The sequence below is a fragment of the Mustela nivalis genome, assembly GCF_964662115.1.
Source record: "Mustela nivalis genome assembly, chromosome: 13".
Classification (NCBI taxonomy): Eukaryota; Metazoa; Chordata; class Mammalia; order Carnivora; family Mustelidae; genus Mustela; species Mustela nivalis.
The window spans coordinates 88,564,872-88,580,602 of record NC_139032.1 but is presented as its reverse complement, the minus strand read 5'-3'; the positions used below and the strand labels follow the sequence as shown (position 1 = coordinate 88,580,602).

The following is a 15,731-nucleotide window of genomic DNA, read 5'->3' as shown; positions in this document are numbered from 1 at the left end:
TAGGTGCCAGGCATTTCTCTAACACCTCACACTGAAGTCACACCTCCAGGGGGCCACCTCAGAAACAACCCCCTAGCACACCCCCTCAGGGGCACGGCTACCACCCTGGTCTGAGCTGCCAAGCCTCGACTTGTCGCCTGGACTAAACAACTTAACTTCCTGCTTCTACTGCATCTCTGTTCACACAGCAGCTAGAGTAACATCTACGAATGGCAGTCAGATCCTTAAACTCATATTGAAAAGTTCTACAGGACCCTACACAATGTGGCCCTGGCTTCCTCTGACGTCATCCTTTATCGTCTCTCCTCCCCGCACCCCCAACATGGTCCAATTACACTGGTCTTTCGTACTGGAACACGACAGGCTAAATTTTACTTGGGGTGACTGTACCTAAGGCACTTACACTCGTCTCTAACTCCCTCTTTTTGCCCCCTAAATGTCTTTAAAGCAACAGTAAATTTACGACAATGATTTAATGATGAGTAAGAGCTTTATAAAACCTGGAATCCAATCCAATCATAAAAGCATGGGCTTTGATAACCAGTAGCCAGACTTCAAAAGGCAGGCAGGCATAGCAATGAAATCACGCATGTAGAAAATATCAGACTCTGTAGCTGACTTCCATGCATTAGACTGAAACACAGTCAACTGCCAAAATGTGGCTATTTTCACCCTACCAAAAAACGGCAATTTCAGATGTTTGAACTGTAAAAATAGGATTTAAATAATGGCTATCTGTAGAAATGAATGGAAGGGGACACAGAAGTGAATGTGATTTGAGTTACTACATCCTCAAAAATGGGTTAGAGAGAGTCTTGTTCATTCTAATTGCAATAGATTACAACAGTTTTAAAATTTTAAATTATGGAAAATCTCAAAAGTATAAAAAATGAAAGAATATAATGTTCCTACCCCATGCCCATCACCCAGTTTCAATGAACTCACATTCAGTTTTATCTAAAACACTTTTATTTCCCCCATCTTTTAACAGCATGAAGCAAATCCTAGACATCTTATCATTTGAACCATTGATTTTTCTAGTATAATCTCTAAAACATAAACCATAAACATACCATTGTCATGCCCCCAAAGTTGACAATTCCTGAATATTATTAAATAGGGAGTTCCTGTCCAAGATCCAACCTCATAATGGTGTCCAAAAAAAATCAAATCAAGGGCACCTGGGTGGCTTAGTGGGTTAAGCCTCTGCCTTCAGCTCAGGTCATGATCCCAGGGTCCTGGGATGGAGCCCCACATCGGGCTCTCTGCTCAGCAGGGAGCCTGCTTCTCCCTCTCTATCTGCCTGCCTCTCTGTCTACTTCTGCCTACTTGCGATTTCTCTGCCAAATAAATAAATAGTTAAAAAAAATCAAGTTAAATCAAATCAATCTCAAGCCTCCAGACCCAACCCCTACTTCACAGGAAGTTAACAAGGGCTGGGGGACCAAGTTAACCTAGGAGCTGTAACATGGGAATGCAGTCAGCAATCAGACCACAGGAAATTCTACAGAACTGAATTATGAGAAACAACAAGAGTAAGAGAGACACAGAAGGGTCATCTATATATAGAGAGAGACAGTTGGGAGACCTATCAAGCAGTTTCAACGTGTGGACTGGACTTGATGCTAATTCAAAGAAACAAATATAAAAAGGAAATGGAGACACTGATGAGACTTCTTCACAAGGGCTTTTCCTGACTACGTAACCTAAATTGCTCTTCCTGATTACTGCTTTATTCTCTTCATAGCACTAACTCTATGAAATTTAACTATTTTAATATGCGCTCTCTCCATCAGATGTAGTCTTACAATCCGTGAGCACTGGGTATCCTTCCATTCATTTAGATCATCTTTAATTTCTTTAAACAATGTTTTCTAGTATTCAGAGTATGTTTTACACTGATTTTGTTAAATTTATTCCTAAATTTATTCCCTTTTTGATATTACTGAAAGTGGAATTTTTACTTCCATTTTCAGATAGTTTATTGCAAACATATAAAAGTAGGTTTTCTTTTTTTTTTTTTTTTTAAGATTTTATCTATTTGACAGGCAGAGATCACAAGTAGGAAGAGAGGCAGGAAAAGAGAGAGGAAGGGAAGCAGGCTCCCTGCTGAGCAGAGAGCCCGATGTGGGGCTCGATCCCAGGACCCCAGAATCATGACCTGAGCTGAAGGCAGAGGCTTTAACCCGCTGAGCCACCCAGGCACCCCTAGAAGTAGGTTTTCAAAAATATTCTTGCACAATTCCACTGTGAACCCATTTATTAGTTCTGCTGGTATTTTAGTGGATTCCTTAGGATTTTCTATATACCTGATCATGTATCTGCAGATAAAAAGTTTCACTTTTTCTAATCTAGATGCCATTTTTTTTTTTTTTTTTTTCATTTTCTTGCCTAACGGACCTGGCGAGATCAACATAAAGCTTTTGATTGATCCATACGGCTACATGCACTGGTCACTCTTGCCTTTACACTGCTGAGTAGTATTCCGCTAGCAGAGTAAGCTACTGCTTACTGCTCTCCTGCCAGACATCTGGACTATTCCCAGCTTCGGGCTGTCATAAACAAAGCTGCTATAAACAGTAAGTCTTTTTGTGGACCTAGGTTTTCAGCTCTTTTGGCTAAATACCGAGGACTGGAACTGCTAAACCACAAAATTAGTGTCTATTTAAGAAATTGCCAAATGGTTTTCTAAATTACCATTTTATAATCCCACCAGCAACACATTAAGAGATCTATTTGCTCTAATCTCCACATTTGGTTTTGTTAGCTCTTAAATTTTAGTAATTTTAGCGGCTTTGGGGTATTGTCATATTGCGGTTCCAAATTACATTTCTCTGATGACTAATAATGGTGGGCAAGGTTTCAAGTGCTTATTGGCCATTCATATACTTTGTCAAGTATCTGTCCAAGTACTTTGCTTAGTTCTTAAAGTTCTTTATATATTCTTTACATATTCTAGACAGAAGCCCTTCATTTGACACACGCATTATAATTATTTTCCCCCAGTTTATATCCTGCCTTTTCATTTCATAACAATATTTTGATGAGCATTACTTTCTAATTCTGATGGAAGTCTACTTTTTAAATTTTCTTATTTTATGGTTAAGTGCTTTTTGGGTTCTAAGAAATCTTTACCTAATAATGGTTTCTTAATAGTGGCACTGACATTTGGGCTGGGTAATTCCTTGTTTTGGAGTGTTATGGAATGTTCAGCAGCATTCCTGGCCTTTACTCCCAAGATGCTGATAGCACCCCCTACTCATGAGAACCAAACAGGTCTCTGGCCATTGCAATTGTGAAATTCCCCCCACGGGGGTGGGGGTGGAACTGATACCATCTGAGAACCACTGGTCTACACAAAGGGAGCAAAGAATATTCTCTGCCTTTTTGCTCTGGTTATCATACATTTAACATCTCCCCATAACCATGAAATACATTATTTCCCTGTATGGCCTGAGTCTTTTTAGCTGCTTTAGAATTTTTCTCTTTGTTTTTGGTTTTCAGAATTCTGCTTATCTATGATGTGTCTAGGTGTGCCTCTCATATTTACTCTGCTTAGGGTTCACAGAGTTTCTTGGATTTTTGGATCCTTGTTTTTCAAGACATTTGGAAAAGCTTGGCCATTTTTCTTCAAATATTTTTATCTACTCCATTCTGTCTCCTCTCCTTCAAGGACTCTGATTACAAATACAACAGGCTGCCTGATACTGTGTTACACAGGTCACTAGTGTTCTCCCCAGTGGTTTTCTCAGTCTGAGTTTCATTAAAAAAATGATGTTTACTTATTTATATATTAATTTAAAACAGGATCCATGTCCAGCGTGGGGCCTGAACTCACGACTCTGAGATCAAGAGTCACACACTCCACCCACTGAGCCAGCCGGGTGCCCTGTTCTGAGCTTCATTTTAGATCATTTCTACCTGTGTTTGAGTTCACTGTACTTCTGTAGTACTCACTCTGCTGTCATGTCTGTCTAATAACTTTTAATCTCAGATACTAGATTTAAACTTCAGATACAGATCTAGACTTAGTACTTATTTTTATAATTGCCAATTCTCTGCCGAGATTTCTAGTCAACTGTTCTTTCCTTCTCCTCTACATCCTTGAGCACGACAGTCACAATAGTTATTTTAAAGTCTCCGCCTGCTAGTTCCACTCTCCGGATCATCCAAACAGGTTGTTTCTTGCTGTTCTCTAAAACACGACTGTGGATGCCCCCTTTTCTTTTTGCTTTTTCAGGTTATATGTAATATTTATGCGATATTTGTGTAAAATACATACATACATATATTTTGGTATACAAGACTTTGCGCGTGGACCAGTGGTGTGGGGACTGAAAACACGGCTCTCCTGCAGCATGAGAGGCCTCTCTTTCATCTGTATCCCAAAGCGAGTATGCAATCATTCACATTTCACTAAGTGTTGAGTTGATCTGGAAACAAGTCAAAGCTTGAAGAATGAACTCACCTCTGTGTTTGCTTAGGGTTTAAATTATTTGTCACAAGGCTGAGCCTGGAGCCAGGAGGCAGCTGGGCCGCAGTGTTACCTTTGGATTCAACAGTTCTGGGCAGTGAGAGATTGCAGGACTGTGCAAGTTCTTTCTGCTTTTCGGTCCTGCCTTTGTTTCTCTTCTCTTGGCAAAAGTGGGGGAGGGGTGGATAGGGAAGATTTTTATATTAAACAAATTACTGTTGTAACTGCAAGCCTTTCAGACTCCAATCTGTTTTGTTGTTTTTAAACAGAACAGCTTTATTGGGATATAATCCATATACCATAAATCTCACTGATTTTAAAGGATAAAATTCAATGGTTTTTGGTACATTACATTATTAGGTTAAGACTGCAGCGAAGTATCATTGTTATTTTAACCACGTAAGCATACAATTCATTCGCGAGACTTCTATTCACAATGCTATGCAGCCACCATCACTGCCTATTTCCAAGATTTATCTTTTCTTTCCTTTTTAAGATTTTATTTATTTGGCAGAGAGTGAGCACAAGTAGGGGAGCAGAAGGAAGAGGAGAAGGAGAAGCAGACTTCCCGCCAAGCAGGGAGCCCAATGAGGGGCTCGATCTCAGGACCCTGGGATCATGACCCGACCCGAAGGCCGACGCTTAACGACTGAGCCACCCAGGCGCCCCAATTTCCAAGATTTTTCATCTCAAACAAAATTCTCAACCCCTAAGCACTAACTCCCATTCTCTCCTCTAACAGCCACTGAAACCTCTAATCTACTTTCCTGCTCTATGCATTTAGCTGTTCTAAATACTTCACATACTCGGACTCATACGTTATTTGTCCTTTTATGGCTGGCTTATTTTATTTAGATTTATAATGCACTCAAGGTTCATCCACGTATATATGAATCAGAATTTCATCCCTCTGGAAGGCTGAATTATATTCCATTTTATGCACAGACCATATTTTGTTTATTCAGTCATCTGTTGATGGACATCTGGGCTGTTTCCTCCTTTTGGCTACTGTGAGTAACGTTGCTGTGAAGACTGGTGAAAACTGTCTTTTTGACTTCCTGCTTTCAATTCCTTTGGGTATATACCCCGTAGTGGAGTTCCTGGGTCATATGGTAATTCTAAGTTCGGCTTTTTGAGGAACCACTGACCTGTTTTCCACAGTGGATGCACAATAGTGCACATTCCAACCAGCAATGCTGGGTTCCATTCTCGCCACATCCTTGTCAATCAATACCCATTATTCTCAGGTTTGTTTGTTTTTTAAATGATAGCCACCGAAAGGGTACGAAGTGGTATTCTCATTCTGGTTTTGATTTTCATTTTCCTCATGTTTAATGGTGTTTCCATGTGCTTACTGGTCTTTTATTTTGCTTGTCTCCATTGTTGCCAGTAACTTCTGACTCCTTCTCTAGCCAGTACATCAGCAAGGCCTCTCTTCCACTTCCCAAACTCAGACCTGACATGCGCCTCCAGAATCTGCTATACCATCACACGCACCTACAACGGGCTCCCCTCTGTGGAAATGAATTCCACAAGGCTTTCTGCCACTCCTGAGTCCCACTGTGACAGATCACATTTTCCAAAGGTGGTCACAGCGACATTTCTAGACTCATGTGCTCTTCTAGGGTAAGAGGTAAAGCCTATCGGCCTCCTTTTACACCTGGATGGGATTCTGTGACTGCTTTGAAGAAGAGACCGCAACATAAGCGACGGTCTGTGACTAGGTCATAAAAGGTTATCTATCTTCTGCCTGGCTCCCTTTCTTTTTTGAAATTTCTCCTTGGAATCCAGCCACCACATTGTAAGGAAACACAGGCCACATGGAGAAGCGGAGAACTCCGGTTCTGTTCTGAGCCAACGGCAAAACCAACCATGGGATATATATAAATGCCACCAGGTTTAGGGCAACAGCATGAGATAATTGTGATTATTATACTATCCAGATTTTGCTTGGTCCTGTAATAGGAGTTAAGTTCTCCTGCATCCCAGCCAGAATCTGCCTTGTATCCTTAGATATTTCTGAGGAGACTCCTCTATCAACCGAAACTGCATTCGTTTTTACAGTGCTTCTCATATGCTAGCCATACTCCTAAGAACTGGGGATACAGCAATGAATACAACACAGAGGCCCCTGTCATTAGGAAAAGACCTATGGACTTGAGTTTGTGGCCCCTCCAACTGTAAACGTAATATCTACGACAGAAGAATATGGGGGTGGGAGGGGCAGGGAGGAGTAACCAACACAGAGTTAATCACAGTAAGTTTATTGCCCCTTAGCTCAACATCATGCCTGTGAGTTTCCCCATGCCACTCCAGTTCGGTCACTTTTGTAGTTGAATAAAATTCTACGGAGTAATACAAATTCACCTATCCACTGGAATACTGGTCAGCATCTAGGATTCTGGTTTTTGGTTACTAGAACATTGTGGCTATGAACACCCCTATATCCTGGGGCCCGTGTGCATGAGTTTCTCTAAGAACACACCTAGGAGTTGGCACTGCCAGTCTCCACTGGATCACGCCAAACTGTTTTCCAAGGTGGTTATACCAAATGACGCCCTCACCAGGAGGGGATGTCAATCTCCTCTGCCCTGCATATTCGCTGGCATTTGGTATTGTTGGGCTTTGAATTTTTGCTGTCGCACAAGTGTGTATCTCTGTTGGTTTAATGTGTATTACTAATTGACTATGTTTCTTGGTCTTCTAAGTAACCGTTATTTACTTACTATGTTTTCTCATTTCTCCTTCTTTAAAAATCTGGGATAAAATATACATGAAACTTATTGACTTCAGCATTTTTAAGTGTACAATTCAGTAGCATCAGGTACGTTCACAAGGCTGTGCAACCAACAGTATCTTTTTTTAATGAAATCTTTAGCCTCTTTTCTTTCTATTTTGCTTAAGTTCATAAATTTTATGTGTAGAGAGCTCAATGAATTTTGAAAGTGTTTACAGCAGTCAAGATAGCAAACATTGTTTTAGAACTTCAGGAGACTCCTCTGTACCCCATGTTTAATGCCCTAACAGCACCCACCGTTGTGATTTCTATCATGCTAAGTTTTGCCTGTGTCTGCCTCTTTACGGAAGTAAGTATAATCCAACAGTACGGACTCTCGGGTCAGGCTTATTTCACTTAACCCTACGTCTGTGGGACTAACCCAGTTTGTTTTGTACACGCATACATTTGATTTCACTGCTTTGCGGTATTCCACTATATAAATATACCTCAACTTAATTATCCATTCTTCAGCTGATGTGCATTTCGGCTGTTTCTTGCTTTTAGCTATTATAACTATGCTTCTATGAACGTCCTTATTCGTACCTTCTCATGAACACAGGCCCTCAATTTTGCTGGCTACATACCCAGAAGTAGACACGTCGGCTCAAGAGGAATTTTTTGTGTTTCTAGTTCTGATAGTGCCAGGTGGTTTTCCGAAGTGGTTCTACGGATTTACACTGCCTTCTGCAACACGTGAGAGTGTCTAGTTGCTACACTCCTCACCAATATTGGGTACTGTCAGCCCTTTCAATTTTAGCCATTTTGGTGGGGGTGTACTTTTCTCTTTTTGATTTGTATTGTTTATATATTCTGAATACAATTACTCTGTCAGTTTTACAGGCTGTAATTTTCCTATTTCATGGCTTGCTTTACCCTAAAATTAAGAGAGCCATAATTTTAGTGAAGTCAAATTTTCCTTTTGCCTCAAGAACATCCTCTAGAATTTCCTTCAGGTCTGCTAGGCATAAATTCTCCCAGTATCTGTCTGAAAAAGGTCTTGATTTCCACTCACTCTTTAGAGATGTTTCTTTGGTGGGGTTTAGAAATGCTAGGTAGCAGGGTGCCTGGGTGGCTCAGTTGGTTAAGTGATTGCCTTCGGCTCAGGTCATGATCCCAGAGTCCCGGTATCGAGCCCCACGTCGGGCTCCCAGCTTCATGGGGAGTCCGCTTCTCCCTCTGACCTTCTCCCTTCCCATGTTCTCTCTCACTCTTTCTCAAATAAACAAACAAAATCTTAGAAAGAAAGAAAGAAAGAAAGAAAGAAAGAAAGAAAGAAAGAAAAAAATGCTAGATAGCTAGACTGTCTCTGGCTCTCACTGTCACCGCTGAGAAGTCAGCTGTGAGCCCCACTACTGCTCTTTTGAAGGTAACCTGTCTTTTTCCCAAAGGCTTTTAACATCTCATCTTCCTAGCTCTGCAGCTTCACTATGGTGGGTCTTGGAATCTGTTTCCTTTCACACATTCTGCTTTGCGTTTGTTGGACTTTAGAATCTGTGGGTTACTGTCTTCGACTGGTTTGGGATACGTGTCTTTTCTCTGATATTCTCACACAATCCTTTCTCTTTCTCTCCTCTGATTATACGTGCTAAATTTTTCTTTTCAGATTCTGCGCTCTCTAGTGTATTTTCCATCTTTTTTGCTCTCCATGATGCATTCCAGGTAACTTAACCCGACCTGTCTTCCAGTTCGAGGGCCACCAAACTAGAGTCTGTGGGCTCAGTCCAGACTGCTGTTTTTGTCAATAAAGCTTTATGGAAACACAAGCACACTCACTCAGTTACTGTCTGCGGCTGCTTTCGGGCAGCACCGTGCAGCAGCACCGAGCAGCTGGGACAGAAACAGTATGTGGTTCTCTCAAAGCCTAAAACAGTTACCATCTAGGCCTTTACAGAAAAAGTCTGCTGATCCCTACTATAGAACTGTTCTCTTCAGCTGGATCTAATCTGCTGGTTTTAAATTGTAATTATATTTTTCTAGCAGTTCTATTTGGTTTTCAATGTAGCTAGGACACTTCTTATCTCCTACTCTTTACCAGTATGTTCAAGTTTGCCTTTTATTTCGACTAAACATGCAAAAAAACAGCGCTGTTCTATAAGTCTTTACAAATATATGTCTGATGTTTATCCTGGCCCTTGCTCATAGTTCTTTGCTTCTTTTTGTGATTAATTTAGGTGTGGGAATCAATGTCCTTAAAAACTGTCCGCAGTCTAGAGTGAAGTTACTCTTCTTCAAGGTGGGACTGTGCTGCTTCCGCCAGACATCCACCGACACCACCATCCCAGGACCCTGCCAGGCTACATTCACAGGCGGAGACCAACGGATCTGGAGACCCAGCTCCTTGTGGGGCAGGGTCTCTTTCACACTCCCTTCTTTGTGCATATCTCAGCTAGTGACTTCTGCCCCTTTGCCCTTTGGGGTTATTAAAAAAGGAAATTAAAATGTTCTCAGATTAATAAATGCCCTCATGGCAACACTGGCTCTTATGCTCCCATCACTTCGATAGGGACTCATTTTCTTTTCATTCGACTTGGTAAAATACCTTATTAGCTTGCCAGTGCCTTGAAAACTATGGTTTTTATGTTTTATCCACCATTTTTAGATGTTTCCAGTGAGGAACTTGGTTTACATGACTTAACCTGCTATTATCAGCTGGGAAGTTTCACTTTCCCCTGCCACAGATCACGGACCAGGGCAGAGCCCATCTTCGAAGGAAGGGGAGCACCAAGAAAACGTCTTCCTGAAGAAGGGGCAGAAACAGCTAATAGGTCTGCCACTTCGTCAGTTAACGGACACGTGCCAAGCCCACCTTCAGAAAGCCACCACTGTCTCTGACACAGAGGCCCTTCTTCAGAAGGACTCCTCAAGGGGTTATTATGATCTGAAAGCAGCTGACATATGACGTAACAGTACATTTACTCTCTCTGGGCCCTCGCCGTCCTCATCTGTGGGATGGGGACAATAACAGTCCCTACCTCATAGAAGCAGTAACGATTATGTGAGTCCATTTACGTAAAGCACTCGATACTGTGCCCACACACAGATAACCACTAGCTGGACAAGCTCAAGTAAGTCACCAAAAGGAGGGTATATAGCTTAGTCCAGGGACCCTGGATGGTGTTGGTTACATATTTTTCTTGTTGCTTAAATAACCATTTAAAAAGGTAGCTATTGTTAAATTATTATTAATCATTATTATCAAAAGGAAGCTATTCTTAACTTCAGAACCTTAAAACACACACACACACCCTCACCCCACACACAAAGGCTGAGGAGTAGACTTAGCCCATGGACTGTGGTTTGCCAACCCCTGCTCTAGCAGAACGGGAGGAGGAGGGATGGAGACCAGGCACTATGCTTTTTAAGTGCTTTCCTAGAGGACTGTCAAAGAAAGGTCAAAACCAGTGATTCTCTCAAATCAGAGGCTAAGATTTCTGCCACCTCAAGGGAGCTAAAGAAGGCCGAGCCTGAGAATTACGTGAGGCTGTTCACTGCCCCTGGGCACACGGTAGGAACTGCTTACATCATGTGGGAACAAGGTGGATGGGTCTGCTACATGTTGATGCAAACGGAGGCAAACATATGTTATTTACCTGGCCAAATACTGTTCCACCAGTGCTGGCTGCTTGACCAAACAAAGAACCAGTATTACTGGACCCAAAACCTGTAAAATGAGAAGAGAACAAGTTTAATTTGGATAACTCGTTCACGACATCAAGTATTTTGTTTGTTTTTAAATGGCATTCAGGTGTACTAGACACCCGATAATACATCACCTCATTTCTTTATAGGCAATGGAGAACATTATGAGTAAATAAAGACCTTTGGTCATGGCTAACATTTCATAGTAGCAGAAGCTCCAAAGTCCTGAGGACTGAATCCTTATCTCCAACTAAACCCTGGTGGGTAGTGGCTGATAATTTTCCTTAGGCTTAGCTGTCAAGGAGTCTTTCCAATGACGAACTCAGAATCATGAATAGCTTTACTCTCTGGTTTCCTCTGATCTCAAATACGAGATTCCTTTGGGGTAGTTCATCTTCCTTCTGGGTGGCTTGAGATGGTTGAGGCGCTGCTCTAGACAGAGCCTGGGAAAACTGGGGTGGGGGGGACGACTGTGTATTTTACCCAAAGAGCCCTAGACAAGGGGTTAGAAGGCTGGAGTTCCACTCTGGTCTCTGTCCCTGATCTAGGTAGCTGAGCTCAAGCGAGATTGAATCGCTTGCTCCTCTAGGCCTGGAGCAGACAGCTCGGCTACCTGTCTGCATTGTTACTGAAGGAAAGATTTTTTCAGAGGTTCTCAATTGCGTTCGAATGGTTTGATTATACTTGTGCATGAGGGATTCTCAAGTTCAGACTTCAGAAAAAAGGATGCACCTGAGGGCGTGTTGAACACCCTTCTCTGCAAGACTCCTCGGCTTTTCCCCCTGCCCGCCCCCCCACCCCGTGTCATCACACTTCCCGTAAGTTCCATGAGCCAAACAGCCTCTTGACACGTGGCAGGTAGATCTCAGGACTGTCTTTCAGCCCTGTGTCCTTGTAGCTGAACTTAGTGGGAGCTTAACAAACATTTGTTGGAAGGCAGGCAGGAAAAAACTTCCTTCCTAATAAAGCGAGCCACTTTCAAATAAATAATCACCAAATGAACAAATGAGCAGTTATTTGAAATCTTGCCCACCAAGAAATCACTAATCCATGTTTCCTACCCCCACGGCCTAACTGCTCAAGAAGTAACTGCCTTTCCTAAGATAATGATCAGAAAGTGAAACTTAGAAGCTATTTCAAATTATGCTATTGAAAATTTGGGGAAGTAAAAGCAGCTGCCAAAATCAGACACAACTGACATTAAAAAATAGTAACATTTAAAGATTTTTGTTTTAATGACACTGAAAATAGGAAAAAACCCCAAGTTTTCACATGTCAGTATCTGCCCTTCCGACAAGCGACCCGGCGTCAGAGGAAGCAGGGTATAAAACGCCGGCAAGCAGCGGACTAGGACGAGGCGCTCCAGAGTCTGGTTCTGTCTCCACGACTAGCAACTCATGCCATGAGATCGGTCTCCTCGAGGCTTGACAGTTTGGACATAATAGCCTCTAATGTACCTTCCAAATTTAAAGGTTTGTATTTATGCGCCATTCATTACTTGCCATGACCTTACACTAAAGATGCCTGTGTTTTCCCCACGAAACAAGCACTATGGCTAAGACAGTGGAGCGTCTGCTGAGCAGTAAAACTGCAGTGATGGTGACAAGGCCCAGGAAATTCCTGAGGCCACGAGTGCTCTCAGCACCCTTCTCGAATTCAGAGTCTTTCTTTCGTGTTCCCTTCCTTTCTTTTAATTCAAAAGTAATACAGGACTTTTGCAAACGTTTCAAAATAATGCGGAGGAGGACAAAGGGAGTCTTCTATAAATTCTTACCTGAAGCTTGACAAAAGCTAAACCCAGAGGATGATGCCGTCGTGGTGGTGGCTGAAGTGCCACCAAACACAGAGCCTCCCTGCCCGAAGCCAGGACTCTGCCCAAACGCAGGAGGGTTGCTCTGGCCGAACAGCACGCCCCCCGTGTTGGCAGAAGACTGGCCAAATGAGAAGGAGCTGGAGCTACTGGTGCCAGAGGAGGCACCGAAGACGCTCCCGCTGGCGGACGTGGGGCTGGAGGACACAGGCTGGCCGAAAGCAGGCGCGGAGCCGAACCCAGGCTGACTGAAGGAAAAGCTGCTCGCTGGGCTGCTCGTTGACTGCCCGAAGGCCGGGGCCTGCCCAAACGTCGTCTGTCCGAAGACCCCGGTGGCTGAGCTGCCGAAGGCAGGACTGCCAAAGCCCGAGCTGCTGGCCGGCGGTGTGGCGGTCGCCGTGCTGGCCACACCGCCCGCCTGCTGCCCAAAGAGGCTCGGGGCGGTGCTGGCCGCCACCTGCCCAAACACGGGGGTGGCGGAGGGGGCAGTGGCCGTGCTGCTGGTGAGCTGGCTGAAAGCCGAGCTAGAGCTGGCAGCAGGCGGCTGAGTGAAGACAGAGGAGCCCGAAGTGGCTGTCCCGAAAGCCGCTGCCTCCGTCGCCGGGCTCGGGGCAATGCTGGCAACAGAGCTGGATGTTGTTGGGGGAACCGGGGTCTCAACAGCCACAGGGCCAGTGCCTGGGGCCGCAGCGGCCGTGACAGCGGGCTGCGCGGGTGCCGAGAGCACGGGAACAGGAGATGCCGGCTCCGTCTTGACATCAGGGACCGCAGACGCTGTCGGGGTGGCCTCTGCACTGGGGGCCACGAGACTGGGACCAGATGCTGCAGGGCCGGGGCTGCTGACCGCGGGTGGCGCAAGGGCAGCTTCTTTTTTAACGGAGTCAGATGCCTGTAGAGGAGCTGGGGGGAGGGGGGCTGACGGGTGCTGCCCGAGAAGTGAAGCTGTGGATGCTGCGGCCTCACTGCTGTCTGGCTTCTCGGGCGAAGCCGATGGCGTGGCCTCCTCTGTGCTTTTCGCAGAGGACACGGGCGGGGTGGGAGCGGACACTGGGCTCAGGAGGCTACCAAACGACAAGGTGGGGAATGAGGTGGGAAGGGGAGCAGCAGTTGTCGCTGGTGGAGGGGTGGACGGGGGCACTGTACTACTACTGGTCTGTTGGCTTCCAAAGGAAAAACCGATCTTGCTACCACTTGGGGCCATCCCACTGAAACTGCCTCCCGCAGGGGACGCCGTGCTGGTGAGGGGCAGACCGCCGAAGATGCCAGTCGAGGAACTGCTAGCGCTTGTGCCAGCCGCCGCAGGTGCCCCTGCAGCAGCGGTCACAGAGGTGGTCACGGGGGGCTCTGCGTGCTTCCCTAACATGGGAGAGCCGGTAAAACTAAACCCCAATGGGACGGCTGAAGTCTTGGTCGGCTGGGCGGTAGTCAGGCTTGTGGATGGAGCCTTAACGGCTGGCTTTGTAGCATCATCTGCTTGGCCGACACGCAGTCCTGAGAAACTTCCCAGGGTCTCTCCAGCCAAAGAACTTGGAAACAGAAGCTCTCCCAACTTGGACGGTGGAGTTTCCAGCTTGCCAGAGGCAGCAGAAAGAGCAATTCCAGAAGGGGCCGCGGGCCGGCTGCTGGAAGGCGCAGGCTCAGTGGGAGAGGCTCCGGCGCCGGATGGCGCTGTCATCCCAGACGGGGGCGAGCTTTCAGCAGTGGGCTCGTAAAAGGGCTTGCCTCCCCCGCCAAATGAGAATGCGTCGAGCTGGTGTGACTCCTTAGTTGGGGGTGCAGCCCCTAGAAAGAAAAAGAAATTAGAAAGTGGGTTGGACTTAGCAACACATGACCTGTCACATTCCCACGGACTGTGTCCAAGCCCAGGTCTCTCTGCCCTTGATACGGTTGGGACGGCTGTCCTGTGACAGCGCTCTTCCTCGGGGAAAGAGTGAATGCTTCTCCACAGCAGGGCTGGCTCAGTGAGAAGGACAAATATCCTTTTTATGACCATTCCGTCATTATGACCGTTCGTGTTAACAAATAAACCATCCTATCTAGAAGGCATGAAATTCACAGCATTATCCCAAAAGAGAAAAAAACGGCATCTTCTCTCACTTTCCCTTGTGTGTGACTTCCTTAATAACACTCTTGAGGCCATGCTTGTCCGTGGACCCCCCTGGTAGGCCACGACTTGATCCAAAATGGAAGTTCCTCCTGTGTCTTTTACGGGCCAAGAAAGTGTCAGTCCACAGACAATTATTCTCACGTATAATGTAGGGCTACGTCCTAGTGCTCACCTCAGGAAGCAGCTCCGCAGAGGGCACTATGGTCTAGTGGTCAAGGACACGGGCTCGGGAGCTGGGCACTCTGCCACTTGCTGGCGGTGAAACTCTGAAAAAGTTACTTTACCTCTCTGGGCCTCAAGTTTCCCATTTGGAAAATAAACACAGTAGCAGTAGCTACCTCAAAGAGCTGTTACAAAGATTAAATGAAATACTGGTGAAGCCCTGACAAGGCCTGGTCAAACAGTAAGTAACCAAAATTGGATAGTTAAAGGTAAAATTAACCCACTACAGTGTTTATTGATGTTTCTAACTCCATATTGTTCTTGGGAAGGCTGCAAAGCCCCAACTTCCCATGTACAATTTCCTGAAAGACCTTGTCATATCACTGCTGTTGAACTGAGTTACTTATGGTTTCAGGTTATTTCTACTCTCGTATTAAGTAAAATGTTTACAGAATTACCACTGCATTTTATGAGTTTTTTACTTATGGCTTCCGACAGTTGTTATTTTGTTCCTCTTAATCTTTTTATACCACTGAGTTGTTTTTCCTCTAGAAAGTAGGACAGGGAAGAGATGGGCCTCGAGGGTACTCTGCCACATCTAAGTGGGCAAAGGTTACAAAAACAGTTTAAGAATCACTATTCTAGAAAGGAAGGAAATCACCAACCCTTTAAGTGCCACACAAAAATCAGGTTTAGGAAGCCTGCTATGCTTTCGGCCCCCTAATCTCCTTCCAGATCTTAAGGGATCCCCGTTTTACTA

General features: G+C 44.8%; 1 protein-coding gene across 14 annotated transcripts in view; it reads right to left on the bottom strand.

Annotated features, from left to right (window-relative positions):
• Window positions 1-15,731, bottom strand: part of NUP214 (nucleoporin 214) — a 101,379-nt gene that overhangs the window by 17,515 nt on the left and 68,133 nt on the right. For all 14 annotated transcript variants that reach the window (XM_082695971.1, XM_082695963.1, XM_082695970.1 and 11 more), the window contains 2 exons: window positions 12,667-14,484; window positions 10,844-10,914 (listed from right to left, as the gene is read on the bottom strand). In XM_082695971.1, the coding sequence (XP_082552097.1) occupies window positions 10,844-10,914; window positions 12,667-14,484 (1,889 nt within the window). The remainder of the gene's footprint in view (window positions 1-10,843; window positions 10,915-12,666; window positions 14,485-15,731) is intronic.